Source organism: Dunckerocampus dactyliophorus, chromosome 7 (assembly GCF_027744805.1).
Source record: "Dunckerocampus dactyliophorus isolate RoL2022-P2 chromosome 7, RoL_Ddac_1.1, whole genome shotgun sequence".
NCBI classification, from domain to species: Eukaryota; Metazoa; Chordata; class Actinopteri; order Syngnathiformes; family Syngnathidae; genus Dunckerocampus; species Dunckerocampus dactyliophorus.
The window spans coordinates 25,650,655-25,671,905 of NC_072825.1; the positions used below are offsets into that span (position 1 = coordinate 25,650,655).

The 21,251-nt window shown below is 41.1% G+C and overlaps 2 protein-coding genes across 3 annotated transcripts; both read left to right on the forward strand.

The window, feature by feature from the left end:
- Positions 1–756: 756 nt before the first annotated feature.
- On the forward strand, positions 757–2,199 carry acbd7 (acyl-CoA binding domain containing 7). Its single transcript, XM_054783103.1, has 4 exons — positions 757–923; positions 1,448–1,565; positions 1,641–1,703; positions 1,766–2,199. Exons 1-4 carry the CDS (start codon positions 912–914, stop codon positions 1,837–1,839), a joined length of 267 nt encoding a protein of 88 aa, XP_054639078.1. The 5' UTR covers positions 757–911; the 3' UTR covers positions 1,840–2,199.
- Positions 2,200–3,501: 1,302 nt separating this feature from the next.
- crot (carnitine O-octanoyltransferase) lies at positions 3,502–18,912 on the forward strand. Of its 2 annotated transcripts, XM_054783095.1 has the most exons (17): positions 3,502–3,646; positions 4,168–4,294; positions 5,331–5,455; positions 5,532–5,713; positions 5,794–5,918; positions 5,992–6,100; positions 6,240–6,333; positions 8,379–8,504; positions 8,595–8,696; positions 8,772–8,855; positions 8,929–9,036; positions 12,412–12,542; positions 12,622–12,745; positions 12,827–12,905; positions 12,992–13,085; positions 13,170–13,289; positions 15,438–18,912. In XM_054783095.1, exons 2-17 carry the CDS (start codon positions 4,180–4,182, stop codon positions 15,559–15,561), a joined length of 1,842 nt encoding a protein of 613 aa, XP_054639070.1. In that variant the 5' UTR covers positions 3,502–3,646; positions 4,168–4,179; the 3' UTR covers positions 15,562–18,912. The 2 variants fall into 2 exon arrangements, 1 of the variants encoding a protein (XP_054639070.1); XR_008572119.1 differs by lacking the exons at positions 12,412–12,542; positions 12,992–13,085; positions 13,170–13,289; positions 15,438–18,912 and having other exon boundaries at positions 12,827–12,851.
- The last annotated feature ends 2,339 nt before the right edge of the window (positions 18,913–21,251 follow it).

Genomic DNA, 21,251 nt, shown 5'->3' on the forward strand with positions numbered 1-21,251 from the left:
AGTGGCCATAATTTACTGGAATTGCGGCATTGTTTTATTTCCATTGAACAGGTTTGGAAAAATAGACCATAAAATTATCGAAATTATATTGATGACAATTATTTTCCTGGAAGGTGTGGAACGAGTAGTAGTGAGAATGGCAGGCCACCAGAGGGCGTTGTAGCCCATACTTGGCGTGATGTGAATCTATCGGGGAATAAATATTTTATGCATTTTCTTCAAAAAAGTTGTCCGTTGTGGTATATTTTAAGCTGTATGGTGGGTTCATTTCGAAGACACATATCACCAACTGTGGTCTGTAATGCTTCATAGCCTATACAGATTAAATAGTTCGCTTCGGGACGTTTTGCCTTTGTCAACATCTGTGATTCTGTGTATGCAAAAACTACACTACACTACAACAAGGCACATTGCTATTATTATAAGGGTGCTATAATTGGTCGATATTATATCGCATTGCATTTGGTTAAGGGGACATAGACGCTTGTTTGTCGCATATAGATAACGTCACTGTGGTTGCCGTTGTCTCTCATAATAAAAACGTAACAATATTTTTAAGAACAACGTACTGGAGACAATTGTATCTCGTTGCTCATTTTTACTACACAATCGCTGTTTTTTTATGATATGCTGAAATCTATTTTGGGGGGAAGATATGTGTTCTAAACTTCCCGTATTCGTGTAGACTTTGCCTCGGTGTCAGTGTCAGTTCCAGTATAGTACGTGCGCATGCGCGTATGTCAGGCATCCAATCCGTTTCACCCCTTGCTGGCTGGTCCCACCCCGCTAGCGGCAGCCTAGTCCTTGCTACAATCGAGCAGTGAACCGTTGTTTTGCAATTACAGCTGCAGCTACAAACACGATCCTACATCGATTTTAAAATAACCGCATCGGACAGACATCGAGCAAACATGACATCAGTGGTAATGTATATTTATGACATTTAACTTCTTTTAGTGTCATTTTGACCATTACCGATTGTCGACTGTGATCATGCGGGCGAGTTGCACACTGTAGTCCATCTTTGATTGACATGCTGTACACTTTCCTTCAGATTAAGAGTATTCCATGCAGGGCGAAGACGTAATCACCGACTGGATTTGACTGATGCTACAATTAATATTTTTGTGCAATATTTTTTATGTAAGGTTTGAGAAGCAACACTTTGGATGTTTGGTAGTGGTCCGTGTTTGTCAGTCTTACAGTGTCCCAGTTCCTTTTGTGAAGTAGATCAATTGAAGTAGGAACAAAAGCACCAGTCTTGCATAAAAGCCTATTGTTTAGTCCCCACGTGGTGTTCTAATAGGTTAAAGTTCAGCACACAAGATTACTTATCCACTCATTTTTGTTACTGATTAGTAAGCAACCTGCCTTTATTATTAGATAACATACTTGAAAGTGTTTTTTTTTTTTAACGCCCTGACATCTTTCTCACTTTCACCTGCAGGCAGACTTTGAGAAGGCAGCAGAGGACGTAAAGAACTTGAAAACAAGACCATCAGACCAGGAGCTGCTGGACCTTTACGGCCTCTATAAGCAGGCGGTCGTTGGAGACGTTAACACCGGTACAGCACAATGGAATTACTCTTAATAATGAAACATTTTATACAGTAACAATGTGCACCTTTACATTTTTACAGATAGACCAGGATTGTTTGACATGAAAGGAAAAGCCAAGTGGGACGCCTGGAATTCCAGGAAAGGTAAAAATCCGAATGTATGCCCATTGTATGCAGTTGTTTTTAATCTGTCATTTCTCTTTCAGGCATGTCCAAGGATGACGCCATGGCATCTTACACGGCACTCGCAAAGGAAATCATCAGCAAATATGGGCAATGAATGCAAAAAGAAATGATCACATTCTTTACTCAATAAAGGACTGAAGCGAGGCTGCCGTCTTAAACTAATAACACATAGCCCTCTGCTCTCAGAGGTTGTAGTCACGCTGTTTTTTAAATTGCTCTTCTGCGTGTATTTTGCATCTCCATTTGAATCATAACAACGTCCATGCGCCTTTTTAATGTGAAACTGTAGTGCTTGCCAACTGCTACTCGACTTTTGCTTTTGTGTGAATGTTATAATGCTAACGTGTGGTAATTTTCTCGACAACGGTAAATAAAACTTGATTAGTCATTAGAACAGAAAGACTAGAAATTATATTAAATGTTCACTCTTTGAAAATAAAACATCTGCACTACTCTTATTTGTTATTTGTGGGTCATTTCTAATGGAATTTGTATAAGGGATAATTATACACAAATGTACGGTATATTTACAGTCAGCACAATAAAGATAAAACATTTTCTTTTTGTGAAAATGAACGTTTATTTTAAATAATTGATTTAAAAATATGTATTAAAATGTCATGTCTGGAAATGGTACTTACAGACACATATTTCACAAAAAAAAGTAACCTCTAAAAAAAAAAATAAGCCACATGTTTTGTTTTTTGAGTAAAGAAAATGTTGGAAATGAAATGCTTTTCATGGGACAGCACCATGGCATGTTGTGGTATATAATGTGCACCCTTATAAATGGTACATTTTGGTAAAAAAGATCTTCAATTTTTTTTTTCCATATGCAGAACAATTCAAAGGTGCAGAGGCCACTTTGAAACATGCTAAAAACCAACCCAAAGTAAGTCAACATATGACGTTATTTTTTTCCAACTCTGCCATTTTTTTTCTCGTTAGAATGCGACTTTTGTCTCTTGATATTTGGACTTCATTCTCGTAAAAATTACAGCTGTTTTTATTTTAAATTTTTACAATATTCCAACTATTTCTCATTAGATTACAACATTTTTTATCTTAAGATTTTGACTTTATTCTTGTAAAATTACTGTTGATTTTTCCTTTTTAGCTAATATTTTTTTAAGTTGTTAAATTATATTTTTAGCATATGCCACGGGCCTATAAAAAACAGCCGTTGGCTGCAAATGGCCGCCAGGCCGCACTTTGGACACAGTTTAATACATTTAAAGTAAAAAAAGACACATTTTTTAGCTTTGTGTTATAGTTGACAAAGCAAATAGTTCATACCCTTAATATGACATGTTGACACTTTTTCTTGTCACTGGTGGCACAGAAAATGGATGGCTGGATAGACTTTATAAATGCATACTTCATATTTAGTCTTTCATTCACATTGTGCTTTTTTCTTTGCTGCTTCTGTTTGCTGCTTTGCTGCACCCTACTAATGGCCGAATAAACCATTATCTTATCTTATGCTTGTGTTGAGATACTAGGAGTTACATCTTTTCTAAAAGCTTAAAGAACTGAAAATTTGCCAGAGCAGGATGTCTCTTATGCAACAATATCTTGAACTTTTTTATTTACTGTAGCTGTCATTTTTATCATTTAATTTTTTTTTAAAGACTGCACCTATTTGGAGGTTATTGTTTCCACAGAATTGCCCCCGTAGCAACCACATAGCACTCTTTGCTGTGTGAATGTAGGGCAAGTGCCACAACGGCGCGCATGCGCAGCGGCCTTTTCCGAGCTGCTCGTGGGGCACTGGGCTAAAGGTGAACAATAGCGGTAAACAGAGGCTGTCGACACTCGAACCGCCCCTTCACAAACGCTACATAAAATTCACGTTTTTCTCTCATGCTGCGTCATTAATCCGCTCCTAACATATCCTGAAGGTAAGGCACACATTGACTTCTTACATACGAAGCGCCAGCGGCGTTCTGTCAAACGTAAACTTCGATCGTAAGCTAGGTCGTTAAAGTGTCTCCAATGCACTTGTGCCATATTCATTGCCTGGCTCATTACTGGATGAAAAAAGCAGTTTAAAACGTAGTTCATCCTGTTTCATTGATGACGCGGATTTAAACCTTATTAACGGTAATTACACATACAGGACCAGCAAAATTGACAACATCCAGGGGCGCAATTACCTACTTTCTGAAAGGTATGCAAACAAATTACAGTCGGCAAATGTATTTTTTACGTGAATTAACGGACTTTATTTTGTAAAAATATTGCATTATGCATAAACAAGAGCGAAATCATTACTCAAAGTTGGCCAGTGCTTACAATAAGAGACAAACTACACTATGTTCATAAACTAAGTTAGCGTACACAAACAAATAATACAGTCTTGTGATGGATAGATGCTTCATTAGTCCAAAGTAGGCAACCTGACGTGTATTTGTGTTTGCAGGCAGACGAAAAAATGACCAATCAGTTGTCAGAGTCACACCAAGAGCGGACCTTCCAGTACCAAAGCAGCCTGCCTCCCCTACCCGTCCCTTCACTAGAGGGCAGCCTGTCCAAGTACCTCGATGCAGGTGATGCTGTTTGAAGTACTGCAAATGCAGCAACCGAATATTCAAAACAATAAACGAAGTAATAAAGGCTAGAGGTGCACTAATTATCGAGTCGATATGAGGAATTATGACGTCATAGCGATAAATCCGCTAACATAAAAAAAACGCTCCAGTGAGGCAACACTACCTGTACTGTGCTGTTGAGCAAATCAAGCGCTACTTTCTTCTCCTGCTGTTAAACTTCCCCTGAGCTCATTCACTCAGTAAACAAACATTCACTGTTTCAGAGGAAGACATTTCACTTGCTAGTTGCACCAAATGCTCCATAATGAGGGAAAAAACATCGAGCTTCAACACTCCAAGTCTTGTCAGCCACCTGAAACGCCAGCATTGCTACGACGGGGCTTGTTCCTATTACCGTGGCATTTGAAAAGTGTTTAAAGTTTTCCTGAGACGACTCCAGGGCTAGCAAGCGATCTGTGATTTCATTATAGAACAATAGCGCTATATGACCAGCCCTTTACCGTCATTGAAGATACTAGCTCTTGTCAGTTAGTAGACCCCTTGGAGCCACGCTTTGTACTTCTGAGCCGCCACTACTTATGTTGTGTTAATCGTAGTGATGTCATGATATTTTCATCAGGAAAAATCTACAGGTACAGTTTATCAAATCAAACTTTGTCTGTGTCGTTCTTAACTCCAGGTGTGCACAAACTGCCGTTAAATCTAAATGAGGAAAATAATAGCTATAGAAAGTAATCGGTTATCAGTATTTGTCTTGACAAACAGGAAGTTATCAGTATCAGCTTGAAAAACAAAATACTGTGCATCCCTAATAAATCGGATCTCGGATCTCATTACACTACATGTGCACATGTACATAATGTTGTTTCTAGTCTCATTCATATCCTATATTGGAACTTCATTTTAGTCAGGATTTATGCAAGCTGTGTTTATTTTGCATCACCGGAATATGTAAGTTGACTTCCTGTGGGCTGGTACTCAAATAGGCATGCACTTTATTGACTGACTAATAATGCAATGCCTTTGCCCGCAGTGCGTCCATTTGCATCTGAAGCAGAGTTTAAATCTACAGTGGATATTGTGCAGAAATTTCAAGACGGAATCGGCAAAGAGCTGCACCAGAAACTTCTGCAGAGAGCCAAAACCAGGAGGAACTGGGTTTGTTCTGCACTCATATTTAATCATGGCACTTAAACTATGTTTAATTGTAAACATGTTTATTTTACTCATCTAGCTGGAGGAATGGTGGTTAGATGCTGCATACCTGGAGGTCCGCATCCCCTCGCAGCTTAATGTGAACTTCGCTGGCCCTGCTCCCTATTTGGAGCACTGCTGGCCCCCTGCAGAAGGAACTCAACTGCAGCGAGCCAGTGTTAATGTCTGGCACACGCTACAGTACTGGAACCTCATTTATAAGTAGGATGCATGCACACGTCTCCTCAGTTCAAGTCGAACACAACGTTTCATTTTGTCATGGTTGCTGTGTGTGGTTTCAGGGAGAGGATGGCGCCCCAGAAAGCTGGAAAGATGGCGTTAGATATGGATCAGTTCAGAATGCTCTTCTGCACTTGCAAAGTACCTGGAGTTAAGAAGGATGCCCTCTACAGCTACTTCAAGACAGGTACATCTCAAAATGTGGATCATTCTCAGCTCTCTTAATAACAGTGTGTGTGTGTGTGTGTGTTGGGTCACAGAGCAAGAGGGCAATTGCCCCTCACACCTGGTTGTGATGTGTCGAGGACGGATTTTTACGTTTGATGCGCTGTGTGACGGACAAATTCTTACACCGCCGGAACTCCTCAGGTAAATCCCATAAGATTACACTGGAAATGAGAACACAGTGTCCTCCAGGAATGAATGGAAATATATAGAAATATAGAATAGAAATATACAGGTGTATAGGCTGCCTTGGTTGAATTCTTATCTGGCTTCACCTGTTTAGGCAGCTGAGCTATGTGAAAGAGCGTTGCGAAGGACGACCAGACGGTGATGGCGTGGCCGCTCTTACCTCAGATGACAGGACTCGATGGGCAAAGGTGAGGGGACTTATGTGCATAAAATCACAGACAACAACATATAGTGGACCTGTGCAATCCAATAGATACTGTAGATCAGGGGTCACCACTGTTTTTTCTTGTGAGAGATACTTTTAGAAAATGAAAATGGCCACGAGCTACTCATTTTTGTCGAAATTATTTTCATACCTTATTTCAACCCAAACAGATCAATATGCTTGTTTTACTAAAACATTCACAAAATGCTGGTATCCACAACTCACATTTTATGTTTCAGAATACTTTTCTTTCTCACATTATTAACTGAAAACCTGAATGAAAAGCAGGCTTGCGGGCACCTCATGTGGTCGTGGGGGGCTACCTGGTGCCCGCAGGCACCACCCTGGTGACCACTGCTGTAGATAGATAGATAGATAGATATTTTATTGATCTCCAAAATAAATTCACAGTGCGGTATATGAAAAATGTACTTTTCAAAAATGGTAATGCATAGTTTTGATGCTACATGAGAAGAAAACAGCTTTCATTGTAGTGCAGTGCAGCTGGAACGGCACAATAATGCATGCGTTGTGTCAAAGCAGCACCATTAGCATATGACTTTACAAAACACTTTCAAGCTCAGATCCCTAATGTAATTTTTGATGTGCTTACACATACTCACTTCTATACCTCCTTGCAGACATTCCCTTCTCTAAAACGAGTATTTTCTTTCCTTTTTCTTTATCATATTTACATTTAGACTTCATGTAGTTTTATCACATGAGCATAGATAAGTATTTTTTTCATGTACAAATTTTATTGTTTGCATGTCTTTTATGCTGTTTTCCTTATGTAGTCTCCTATTGGAGCCTCTTGGCCAAGACGTGTGTATGTGACAAAATTGGTTCTCTGAAATTTTACCTGGTAAATATATGCTTTAACTCTGCCATCCATCCATCCATCTTCTTCTGCTTATCCGGAGTCGGGTTGCAGAGGCAGCAGCCTAAGTAGAGAAACCCAGACTTTTCTCTTCATGACGTAAACTTTGTCAAGCTCCTCCCGGGGGATCCGAAGGCGTTCTCCGGCCAGGTGAGAGACGGAGTCTCTCCAATGTGTCCTGGGTCTTCCCCGAGGCCTCGAACGTGGCTCGAACGAGGCTCCTCTCAATGTGGAGGAGCAGCCGCTCTACTCAGAATCCTTGCCGGATGACAGAGTTTCTCTCAGGGAAATTCCAGCCACCCTACGGAGGAAACTCATTTTGGCCGCTTGCACCTGCTATCTTGTTCTTTTGGCCATTACTCAATTATTACTACCCATGACCCATACTACCCACTTCCCATGACCATAGGTTAGGGTAGGAACGTAGATCGACTGGCTTTGCCTTTCGGCTCAGCTCCCTCTTCATTACGACAGACCGATGTAGAGTCTGCATGCGCCTGTCAATCCACCTGTCACGATCCATCCTTCATGTTAACAATGCCAAGTGCAAAAAACATGAGGAGAAAAGACATGGTTTGAGCCCCCTTTGTTGGTTTCTTGGTTAGTCTGCAGAGTTTTGCAAAGACCTTGATAAAGGTGTGGTGCTTAGAACTTAGAACAAAAGAACTTATTTCATTTTGATGCAGATCCGGACAAAGATACAAATGGAGGAGTTTATTTTCACACTTTTTCTCATTACAGTCCTCATGCATTGTGGCCAAGTGATGCAGAAACACACTAGATCCATAAGAAAAGCTTGCTGTTTGGCACCCACTCACTGTAATGTGTGAGTGATGGCGTGATGAGATGTGGATGTTTTGTTAAGATGGCTTATATATTGATCTACATTGGTTTTAGCATATTTAATGTACAAAATGTATCAACGTGGCCCTCTCGCATCCTTTATTTGTTCTGTAAGTGGCCCTCACTTAAAAAAATGTGGACACCCTTGCATTAGCTCATTAGCCCATGGTGTGCCACATGGGGTGTCCAGTGAGTGTAATTGTTCACAATTTAATATTAAATAAACTAAGTGTGGATTCAAGATGTTATAAAACAACAGAAGGTACAGTGTGTTGTTTCAAATTGCTTGTTTTCTCCCCCTGCAGGCCAGGGAACATCTGATAAGCATTGATCCCCACAATGAAACCATCCTGGAGATAATCCAGAGAAGCCTCTTCATCATATCTTTGGATGACACCAAACCCTACTCCTCTGCAGAAAACTACACAAATGTACACACATGTGAATGCATGACTTTCAAATGACTTTCAGGACCCATGTCACTGTGTGTTTTCAAATACACTCTCAACTCCTCAATACAGATAACCCTGGAGGCTCTTACGGGAGACCCCACTATTCGCTGGGGGGACAAATCGTACAACTCCCTTGTGTTCTCTGATGGTACTTTTGGATCCACTTGTGATGTGAGTATTCATTGTTAAGGAGCCTACATAACCAAAATGGATAAAAATTAAGAGTAAATGTAAAATGTTGTGCAGCATGCACCATATGATGCTATGGTCCTGGTGTCCATGTGTTGGTACATTGACCAGCAACTCAGAGCTACTGAGGGCAAGTGGAAGGTAAACATGGTGTATTAGTTCATGATTTCAGTGAATACATTGAAGTAGCGCTGACTTCCCTTCTCACCGTCAGGGCTCAGACAGGGTGCGACCCATGCCTTTTCCTGAGGAGCTTGTTTTTACAGTGGACCAAAGAGTTCTGAGTGATATCAGCCACGCCAAACGCCAATACCAGGAGACGGTAATAAATGTAGTAACAAAGGGGATAATAAAAAGAAAACCATCCACATACAATGCTTTACCATATGTTATTGAAGAAGGAAACATTTGCATATTAAAGCATGCATAACAAGATAGGTAGATAGATAGATAGATAGATAGATAGATAGATAGATAGATAGATAGATAGATAGATAGATAGATAGATAGATAGATACTTTATTGATCTCCAAGAGAAATTGTACAATAGTAACAGTGGAACCTGTTTATGTCGACAACTCACCTTAGTTGACCAACTCATCAAGTCCAATCCACCGCGGCGTTCTTATTACAAAATTGTGCTCACTTTAGTCGACGTTGACATACATGGTCGACTGTTTTTGTTGTAGCAAGATTTGACACTGTAACGGTTATTGCTTCTCTTTAGCTTCTCTTCCTGTTTTTTTGGGCTGAGTTACAGTCGGAGAAGTAGTCAACAATCACACAATTTAAAAGGTTTTCATAATGTGTTAAAAAAAATAAGAGCAATATATTTGGTACAGTGTGTTCTGTTAGGGCCCTGTCACACCTTGACGATTTAGGCAGCACATGCCTGACGTGATCATTTTGATGGCATACGTTGAACGGCCGACGTTTTTTTTTTCCAATTTTGGGTGTAGACATAGCGTATTCATAACGACTTCGACATAAACATGACGTATTAGTAACTTATATAGAACGTTTCTCTAACTTATAGAAAACTTATATCAACGAATGCGTAGTGTGTTGCCGGTGTTCACAATTTATGTCCAACGCCTGTCACACCTTGACGATTTAGCCAGTTTACGCCAACGTATGAAAAATTTGGCCAATACGCTGGCGTACGTCGTAGTACGTCTAAGTCGTCCAAAAATTTTGTGCATGCATAAAACTTTTCCACAGATGTCAACGTATGATTCATACGTCCCGCATCCGCGGGCAATAAGTTATGCAATCGTTGACACCTGTTCACACACGTTATTTGTAAGTTAGGGAACAAGTCGTAATACGTAAACATACCTTGAGACAGAACTGTCTTCTTGGCGAGGGGAGAGGAGATGGAGGCTGTCTTGTTCGTATTTGCAGGTAAGTTTGCAGCTTGACCAGTAGAGGGCACTGTGACACTGGGAATGGAGCCAACTTTTTTGATTTTCTATCAACTTTATTAATGTCTTAGTGAGTCACAAATCCATGAGTGGTAGCGTATGCAGCCTACACCAGGGGTCTCAGACTTGCGACACCCGGGACGATAGTTTATGGCCCCCGTCTTAATATGAAAGATTAATACTCGTGTGGCCCACAAGTTTGATATGAATGACACTTGTCGTGTGTGGAGCTGAACGAAGCAATCACGGTGAGGTATATGGGTCTCGAGGGCGGGACCTCGGCCGGGCAGTACGTAACGCCTCACCGCCTTGACTCGTTCGCTCGCTCTTTCATTCATTCCTTGGAGACAGGGCGGAGTCAGCGGCTTCACGGCTTCTCATCTGCCCAGCTGAGTGGTTCCATTCCCAGTGTCATTCCCACAATAGTTTGACTTTATTCCAAGAATATTACAGCTTTTTCACCAACCTAATTTTCCAAAAATTATTTTGTTTGGTTCGTTTCTCATAATATGCTGTGTGCACAATTATTAGGCAATTTGCGTCGTATTAGTTGTATTATTTACATAATAAATACACATTTTTAAAGTCAAAATCATAAACAAACAACACAAACTTTACAAATATATATTTCTGACATTTCCAAAAATAAATCAGTGACCAATATAGCCACCCTCTGTTATGTTCGGCGGGCGTTGGACCCCAAATGCAGAGGCGGGAGGCAGGTGAACAGGTAAGCAAGTCTTTAATTAAATACAGGCTGAACAAAAGGCGATGGTGCGGGAGTCAAGGGGCTGAACAAAAGGGCACCATGAAGGAAGCACTTGAAAGTGAGCTGAGGGAGTTCTTGCCTGGAGAGCTGGGAGTACGGGGCACACCTCCTGGGAGACGCAGAGCACGCTGGACTTCAGGTTTGGGAATAAGGAGTCTGCCAGAACTGTAACAAGAAGATAAAGTCCAAAGAGCCAGAATGACTGTCCGTGTACGTGGCACAAACCATTTGGGAATAATCCAGCGTCTCCCAGGTGCAATCCATCCGCTTAAAAGGATGTGCTGGCTCATCAGAAGCAGGTGCGCCCAGTACGCCCGCCTCCAGCCGGAGAAAGAGCACCTGAAATGGGAAAGCACACGCCCAGGAGAAGGCAGGGAAAAACAGGCGGCAGGGACAGGAAGTGAATCCTGACACCCTCCTTTTCAATAACACGGAAAAGCCTTCCATCCATGGAGTCTGTCAGTTTCTTCATCATTTCACCAGCAACGTTTTTGACTTTTTTCTTCAAAGTAAATCTTATATTTAAGGGCCCACAACTACTCAATAGGGTTTTAGGTCAGGTGAGCAAGGAGGTCAAGTCATTAATTTTTAAGACCTTTAGTAGCTAGCCACACAGTGGAGTACTTGGATGCATGAGGTGGAGCATTGTCCTGCATAAAAATCATGGTCTTGAAAGATACACACTTTTTCCTGTACTACTGTGTGAAAAAAGTGGCAGTAGGTTTTGGAGTTGAGTTTGAGTCCATCTTCAACCTAAAAAGGCCCAACAAGCTCAATAATTCCAGCCCTTACCAGTACCCCTCCTCCACCCTGCTGGCGTCTGAGTTGGAGTGGAGCTGTCTGCCCATTGCTGATGCAGCCACGGGCCCATCCTTCTGGTCCATCAAGAGTTACTCTCATCCCATCAGTCCATAAAACGTTTGAAAAATCTGTCCTCAGATATTTCTTGGAAAAGTTGTAGCCTTTCACCTTGTGTGTCTTGTTTCATGGTGGTCAGGTTTCAGCCTTTCTTACCATGGCCATGTCTCTGAGCACTGAACACCATGTTCTACTACTGTGTTGTAGTATTGTTAACGTCATCATTATCACTCGCATGTTGTCGCAAAAGCAAAGCAGATTTGTCAGTTCAATTTAAAAAACGGAAGAACAGGAATGGAACTGCCCCTTCCTTTCAACAAGTTTCTTTCTTCTTTCACAATAAACTTCTATCATCCCCCTTTCCGCAAATACAAATTTTAAAGTCTTGCGCAAATGGAGTAAAACAATGTCAACTGACTGCCATTGGTATAAAAAAAAAACATTCCGCATTATTGCCCATTCTATTTATGTCTGTGGCCAAAATGTGCAAAAATTGGCTAGTTTCTGTTGTGTCTACAAAGGCTTATGTCGACGTAAATCATTCAGAACAATGTCGACTTAAACGGGTTCCACTGTGTCAATATTTAGTCTCACTCCTGATGTGCATATTTCCACCTGTGTGGTCGTGCTGTCTCTGAATTTCCAGGTGCGGGACCTCCAGATTTTATGTTACGCCTTTACTGGCTTTGGAAAGTCGGCCATCAAAAAGAAGAATCTGCATCCAGATACCTTTGTTCAGCTGGCCATGCAGCTCAGCTACTACAAAATGAACAAAATGTACATTTTAGTTAATGTGTCTGTAATAGTACGGTGAAATATTTGTCAAGTGTTTGACTATCTGCTCTCCTTTTCTCAGACCAGGTAGCTGCTATGAAACGGCAATGACCCGCAGGTTCTACCACGGCAGGACAGAGACCATGCGGCCTTGCACCACCGAGGCGCTCAACTGGTGTAAAGCCATGGTGGACCCCACGTGCAGCGTAAGTGTGTGCAACAGGGCGGTGTGACACACACAGATAAAGTGGCGCTCATTTGACCTGCTCCATCAACATTGTACTTAGATTCAGGACAAGAGGAAAGCCATGCTGCAGGCCTTCAACAAACACAACAAGCTGATGGCAGAGGGCCAAGAGGGCAAAGGCAATAATAGATTTTTGTCTGTTTGGCATTTTTCAGCTTGAAGGAAAGGTTTCTTAGCAATTAAGTGTAACTGATACTGTTACCAGGTTTTGACAGGCATCTTCTTGGGCTGTATCTAATCGCCAAGGAGGAGGGACATCCCACACCTGCTCTCTTTACCGATCCCCTCTATGCAAAAAGGTAAAGTTAAATTCTAAATTGTGATACATTTTTTTTTTACAGATTTCAGAGATTCAGTCCAATTGTTTGTATTTACACTTTCAGTGGAGGTGGTGGGAACTTTGTGCTGTCGTCCAGTCTGGTGGGCTATACAACAGTCCTGGGGGCTGTTGCTCCCATGGTGCGTCATGGCTATGGCTTCTTCTACCGCATCAACAATGACAGGTAGCGTCATTGTTGTCATTCTGGTATCCTTAATTTAGGGTGCGGTAGTGTACTGTGGAACCTCTAAATTTGAATGCACCTGTGGTCGTACAATTCAGAATTCAACACTACAGTTTTGGAAAAATATGGCTTTAAAGTTGCACAAAAATGCAGAGGTAGAGTTTTAACGCATGACATCACGCGAGACGTCTGCAAATCTTGTAAGACTACAGGTCAGTGAGAATCTCAAGGAACCATAAGTCATACATTTTGCTGGACTTATTATCTTTTTTTGGTGACACCATCACAGAAGGATACCAAAGGAAAAATTTGATGATGACTGTAGAATAAATAGGCAATGGGACTTATGCCGACATAGAAAAGCAGTACACAGGTCTCTGTCGCTTTAGCCGTATTTGTACTGAGCAACCAGGACAATGATAGTAGAAGAAGAAGAAGAACGGGGTGTGCCCCGCAAAGTTAAGTCTTTACGTGAAGAGCAGTTGGTCAGCATCAAAGTTAAAGGTGAGGACATAACTTTATTTATTACACTGGTATTGCAGTTCAAATGTTACGTAAACATTGCTTGTACAGTTAAAACATTTTTAAGATTTCAAATTGTCTTGAAATGCAAAGTAATTGGAGATCAACTTCAGAAGTTCCATTGTACTTGGTAAACCGCACTTCACCCTTTCCTATTCTTTCATTAATGTAACTATCAGTTTGGTGTATTGTAATATTTACACCAACACAACAGACAGTAGAGGAAAACTGCATGCCGTTTATTTAAATGATCTAGTTTTTAGCCATAAAGGAACTTACGGGTATGTCTAAAATGTTGTACACTTGTGCCACAGTTTTAAGTTCTCCCTGGTTTCAGTTTTATTCCACTTTGAAATATCATGAACGGTCGGGTAAAGAACGTCACAAGATTGCCATGAGATCTTTTGAATTTTAACGTCACAACTTTTGAAAGTCCTTGCATGTCAACTTGCTGCCTGTCCAATGGTAACCGCTGCTCTATAGCTAAAACATACCCCCACCCCTCCAAGATGGACGTATAGCTGACAATTACTGCAGTATAGTGTCAAGTGGGAGCAGACTGAGGGAAAAACTGAGCGCTGAGGAAGTCCATGCATACAGTCACCGGGGCAGAAGAGAAATGGGAGACGAACTATTCCAGTTGCTAAAAATATATCATTACCAACTCTTGCAAGTGCTCATTCTGCTCTGTGCAAAGTTTTAAAACTGGATTTGAAAGCACCAGGAGCACAAGTTTCAAGAGGGGAGAGGGTTGCTGCGGGGCCGGGACACCTCATCGTGGTCAACGACAGGTACCAGCCAGGTATTACCAGGAGAGCCTAGGTAATCCTCCATGTGAGCTCCAGGAAAAACGGCCAAATTAAGCCTTCAGTCTCACCAGCCAACCGCTTGTCAGGGGCGCGGCAGAGGTGCGCTGGGATCCCCGACAACAAGGGGGGCAGTGTTCTTTTCTCACCGTGTTTCAATTTAAATAGATATACAGCAGAGTTGATGTTACCAATTATACACAACAGAATTAAGGCATTAAGCCACGGCAGACCACAAACACCAGCACTATCTTATACTATCAGTATCTTTGGATGCTTTCTTGTTTAAATGGCAGCCAGACAATGGCAGCCGTTTTTTGGGCAGGTAAGATTTGTGTATCTAAACTGGAGGAAGGAGCCAGTGGAAAGAGTTTTTATTTCCAGGGTAACTGATCCTCTGCTCTCGCCACTTTGATGCCATGGACACCTGTTTCCTAACCAAACCACAGTTCCGTGCAGGATTCTCCAATATTCATCCAATTCTATCCAATATTTAATTCTTCTTTGCTGTTTGCTGATAACCATCAACACGTATCCAGTTGAGGGTGTCGTGTCTCTTTGCATCTTTGTGTGGTGTTGGGGTATGGGTGGCTGGACCCAATCCTTGACACTTGATCAATTGCAACAGAGTTGGATTGGTCGGGAGAGCAGGCTGCAGAGTCTGAGCTTTTTTTTTTTTTTACCAACAGGAGTATTTTATCGAAAGAAAGAAAATTTACTTTAGTGCCCCACTGGGACCCAATATATAATTTTCAAAGCCCCTGAAATGCATAATCAGCAAATATGAATGAATCCAATGTTGTACTTTCCCCCCCTGCAGGATTGTGATCTCCATCTCAGCCTGGAAATCTTGCCGTCAGACAGATGCAGTGACATTGTTCAACAATTTCTCCAACTCATTGCATGAAATGTTTCACCTGGCAACCACTCACTCTCAGCTTTAAGTAGTTAAACCAAGAGCCATAGGACCTTTCATTTTGGGTGCCCCCTTTCCACCTTTTTCCTCCATCGTCAACTATTGCATAGCTTGCATTGAGCACAGATCAGTGAAAATGAAAGGAATCTTTACTGTAAGCCTGTTAATGAATGCGTCATTTGTAGATAAATCCTGTCGATTGTTTTAGATTGTAAATGTTCATCTCAGCACTTAGGCTCACTTGTTTTATTTTTCTCTACAGAGGCCTTAACATTAGACGGAACAATACTAAACATTCCCATATGCTACTTACAAATTATTACTTACCATGCATTTTTTGGAGATATGGCATTTATTAGAGAGGAGGCCCTTACTGGCACAAATGCATTTCCTAATATTTCCCACAAGTAATGAGACTGACTTAAAATGATGTATTATAATGCTATGTACATTCAGTATGACTATGAATATTATTGAGGGAAAGGCTTCTTGAGATGTCATCTGTACTTCTGTGAAGAAGGTGTCGGATGTTTCGCTCCTCATCTGAAGAGCTTTGTCAGCGAACTAATAAGTGCTGCGGGCCTAGGCCTTAAATACAGTAAGAGTGGGCGGAATTGGTGTGCCAACACCCTCCTCCTATTGGTTCCTTACACTAAGCCTGGGCGGAGTAGTGGTCTAACCCTCTCCTCCCATTAGCACCTCCGATAAAAGGGAAGTGTCCCTCCCTGAGTTGGGTATGAACGACTCTGATACTGGCTCGTTAGCATCTATTGTTCTGGCTCGGCCCTAGCTCCACCTCATTTGCAAGACTAAGAGCTGTGGGTAAGGTTCGCTGACGAAGCTCTTCGGATGAGGAGCGAAACGTCATCTGTACTTCTTCACAGAAGTACAGATGACGTCTCAAGAAGCCTTTCCCTTGATGGACAACTCCTGTACGACTGAGAGCCTACACAGACGTATGAATATTATTGTGTAATACGGTATTTAAATCATATAAAATACCCACCTGTATTATAAAATAAAAGTATTTGTGCATATGGGTGATAATGAAGGATTTAAATCAGCACTGTTGTATTATTTTGGTAATGTCATCTACATCTACTGAGTCACGTGGTGGCATCAGAGGTCATAGTGTGCCACTTGTGTTAAAAAAGGAGGCATTTTTTTGAGGTGAGGTGTTTATTTGTTAGAATGACTGACATGCTCAGCGATTATTTGTGACATGACAGCTATAGGAACAAAATACGGTATGTTCGGGATACGTCTCACCCTCCTGAAAACGCTCAGGTGGTGTTCAGGTTACGAGCAAGTTGTGTTCCCCGACTGTGATGTAAGTTGAGTTTTAGTGTAAGTTGGAATCTATACCTAAATTATGACTAAATTAACTCAAAATCCTGACTCACGCTGTACATGGAACACATGAAGGCCATACTCTCAGCAAAAATATCAATGCAACACCTGTATTGTTGCTCCCATTTTTTGTGAGCTGAACTCAAAGACCTAAAACCAATTTGTATGTGCACAAAAGGCCCATCTCTGAAATATTTTGCACAAATCTGTCAAAAGTGGTATAGAGCACTTCTCCTTTGTTGAGAAAATCCATCCACCTCATCGACGTGGCCTATGAGACACTGATGAGACAGCATGATTATTGCACAGGTGTGCTTTGCGTTGTCCGTAATAAATTGCCACCCCACAATCTGCACTTTTACTGGATTGTGAGTGGGTCCAAAAACCAATCATGTGACCACCATTTGTTTCGTGTACGCCGATCCAAGGCATCCCAATGGGTGATGTGTTGCGAGTATGCCGCAAGAACTGAGATGTTGGAAGCTTCCAGGAATTGTGTATGGATCCTTGCAACATGGGGCGGTGTATTGTCATGCTGCAAAATGATATGATGGTAGTGAGGAAATGAATGGCATGACAATGGGCCTTAGGAGCTTGTCACGGCATCTCTGTGCATTCAAAATGCCATCAATAAAATGCACCTGTGCCCGTTGTTCCTAGCATACGCCTGCCCGTAGCGTAACCCCACTGCCACCTTAGGCCACTCCACCCACAACGTTGACATCAGCAAAACCGCTCACCCACATGACGCCATACACACTGTCTGCCATCTGCCCTGTGCAGTGAAACGCGGGATTCATCCAGGAAGAAAACACCTCTTCCAAATGCCAGAAGCCATCACCAGATAAGCTTCCCTGAGACGGTTTCTGACCCTTTGTGTCAAAATTCCTTGGTTATGCAAACCGATTGTTTCAGCAGCTGTCCGGGTGGCTGGCCTCAGAAGATATTGGAGGTGAAAATGTTGGGGCTGGTGTTGTTACACGTTGAATGCAGTTGTGAAGCAAGTTGGATGTACTGCCAAATTCTCTAGAACGCCTTTGGAGACGGATTATGGTATAGAAATGAACAGTGTCACGTCTGTGGCATCCTGCTCTGTGATAAAACATGTGGAGTGGCCTTTTGTTGTGGCCAACCTAAGGCACATCTTGAGATGCCACACCTGTGAGGTGGATGGATGATCTCGGCAAAGGAAAAGTGTTCACTAAGAGATTTACACAGATTGGTGAACAACAAGAGACCTTACACAAGAGACACCTTTTGTGTACATAGAAAAAGTTTTAGATCCTTAACTTCAGCTCATGAAAAATTGTTGTTTATATTTTGTTGAGTGTCTAAAATACAGTAAAAAAAAGATTAAAAACAAGATTGAAAAGAAAGAAATGATGATAAATGATGATAAAAAGAAAATAACCCTGTGGTTGGCCTGTCCACCTTCTTAAAATGTTGTCCAGGCTAGTCTGGAAGGATAACATCGTCTTCTCCCAGAGATTTTTGTAACAGCACACTGAATCCATGACCCCTCTACATTCATTAGCATTCAATAATCTTTATCCTGAATAATGATCGTGAAAGTCAAACGGTTGAGACCAAAAAAGCGGCCAACATTGGTAGGCATCTAAGCTTTTTATTATGTTCATTTTCGCTTCCATGGTGGTTGATTTCCTTTTCTTTTGCGCACTCCCACTTGGGAGACAAAAAGTACATTTCAAGAAAGTACAGTTTATTTATTTATTTTTTTTAAGATAAAATATGTTGTCTAGCAAGACAAAAACCTCACAAGAAAGCATACTGTATATCTAGCCCATTCTTATGAAGATATTTTTTTTTTGCGAGAACAAGCTGAAAACCAAATTTTTTTTTATTGTTCTTCAGCAACAGCTAAAGAATATTTGTCTTAAATTAAGAATAAAACTGGTTACCTTGCAAATTTCCTAGAACATACCAAGATTTATTATATTAAATCTAGTAATGAAATGTTATTAATTTTGTGTTTTCTATTGTTTTCATTAAATACTGGCTAAATATGTAAGATTATTAAACTTGATTCAAGAAAATGTCTCCTTTTATTTAGTTTTAAAATCTAAAAACTAGTGAATTTACATGCAAACCAAGTCAAAAAATTTTTATGATAGGTGTTTTTTTATTTTAATTAAGTGAATTTTAGACACAATCAGGTTGTTTTTTAAATTAAGAAAGTTCCATCCATATAATTTGAAAATGTCTCATGCTTGTTGCAAAGCTAAGATTTCAAAAAAATAGAATGTCTGGTGACACGTGTGCAAGTAACTCATTATTGTGCATGCCGACAAGCACAAATGTTAATTGCATGGTGGCCGAGTGGTTGCGTTTTGGCCCCACAACCAGGCGAAGTTTACGAATCCCCATTGGAACATCTGTGTGGCGTTTGTCCTCTAGCTTCCTTTCACATTCTGAGAATATGCATAGTAGGTTAATTGGAGACTAAAAATTGTCGTTAGGTATCAATCGTTGTTTGTCTGTTTAGGAATTATATTCCGAAATCTAGAATATTTCATATTCATTTGTCTTAAATCTAGCCTCATAAAAGCAAAGGTAATCTCAATTTATGAATGTTATAAGAGCGTTTGGTTGAATTCTTATCTTGTAATCAGAACATGTTACTTAAATCTAGCTATGTGATTAAGAACAACTTCTTTAAACTCAGACCTGATTTCTAATTTTCAGACTCATTATACGGTACTCCCAAAAGTCACAAGATAAATGAAAAGATAAAAAAAAAGAGTTCTAGCCAAGAAAATTTTTCTTAGCCCATTGGCAGAATTTTTTGCTTGAAATAAGAAATGTGTGACGAGTGTCGAGGGGGTTGGGACCCCTGAAGCGGAGGCAGGGAGCTTAGGAGCAGTTTAACACTTTAATGCAAGTGTGCAGGCAAAATCCAACAGAGTAACAGAAGGCGATGGTGCAGAAAAGGCAAAACTAAGAGTCACCATGAAATAGTCCAAGAACACAATAGAAGGAGCTGGCTGGGTAGCTGGGCAACAGCTGGGCTAGCCTGGCTAAAAACTAGAGGGAAAAGACTGGCAGCGTGGTAGGAGTCCACGTGTGAGCAGGCGGCGGTTGTCAAAACCAAAGAACCAGCGGCGTCCAGCTGCAAGCAGTCAGCTTAAATGGATGGTGAGTAATCAGCTACAGGTGTGCCCAGCGTCCCCGCCTCCAGCCCGCTCAAGGTGTAACTGCAAGAAAAAACACAGGCCGGGAGAAGGCAGGAACTAGAGCAGAATAGAGGGCGAAGGAAGGCCACTGACAAACGTCACACGTACAGTATCATTTTAACATCATTCGGGCTTGTTTCAAGTATGGCCGTGTAACTAAGAAGCAATGTTATTCTTCCTCAGTGTAGCTGCGTATTTTGATGACGTTTGTAACCACAACTCTTCAAAACGTGAGAATGTTGTAAACCCAGGACCACCTGTTTTTTATCTTGGCTACTATGATACTACTATGCAGTCGTCCCTCGTTTATTGCAGTTCATTGGTTCCATACCCGACTGCGATAAGCACATTTCCGCAAAGTAGGATTCAATATTAATAAATGGAATAATTTTGTAGTTACAGCATGGAAACCTGTTTATGACTTTGTAAATATGTTTTTTTTTTGTTTTTTTTTTACATTTTTTAACCATTATTAGAGCCCTGTAGACATGAAATAACACTGCTACAGTATGCTCACCTTCACACTCCTATTATTGTTTGTTTACACCACATTGCTAATGCTCAGGCTCCGGGATCACTGCAGGTACACAAGAGCCGGCCACGGCTTTAAGCATAACATGCCAGTGAGCTAACTTGTTAGCATCCAATTTATTTATTGTACACCTAAGAAAGTGTTTCAAACAGAGTCGGGAAGAAGAACAAAGAAGCTAAAACCACTTCCACATGGAATGAGAGGAACTATTCACTATGTCATGTCAGACATGCAGTGGCTGACTACATGCAGTGTGAAGGTAATGTCATGTCATGTCATGTCATGTCATGTCATGTCATGTCATGCCTCATCGATGTTTTGTGTCATGACTGACGCCCAGTGACCAGAATACTGCATATGACTTGTCTTTCAATATTTTTGACGAATAATAGGCCACAGTGAACCACGAAACAGCGATCATTTATTAATTGATTTTTGACGAGCCGCAGTAGAGTGAGGGAGCTATGTTTGAACCGCGATGTAGCGAGGGACGACTGTATATGGAAGAAAATTGCAGCTGTAGTAACTGTCACTCTTCTGGTAAGTTTTTGTCAATTCATCCAAGGGGTGAGGGCTAGTGGTCAATCCTGTACCTCACCTACTCATGCCAGGATTGTCCATTCAATGAATTTCTTTTGGGCCTTC

Excerpts from the sequence above, each read along its gene's own strand:
- acbd7 (XM_054783103.1), top strand. Across the intron at positions 1,566-1,640 it reads CGTTGGAGACGTTAACACCG|ATAGACCAGGATTGTTTGAC; the intron begins GTACAGCACAAT and ends ACATTTTTACAG. Across the intron at positions 1,704-1,765 it reads CGCCTGGAATTCCAGGAAAG|GCATGTCCAAGGATGACGCC; the intron begins GTAAAAATCCGA and ends TTTCTCTTTCAG.
- crot (XM_054783095.1), top strand. The coding sequence starts at position 4,180 with ATGACCAATCAGTTGTCAGAGTCACACCAAGAGCGGACCTTCCAGTAC. Across the intron at positions 5,456-5,531 it reads CCAAAACCAGGAGGAACTGG|CTGGAGGAATGGTGGTTAGA; the intron begins GTTTGTTCTGCA and ends TTACTCATCTAG. Across the intron at positions 6,101-6,239 it reads ACACCGCCGGAACTCCTCAG|GCAGCTGAGCTATGTGAAAG; the intron begins GTAAATCCCATA and ends TCACCTGTTTAG.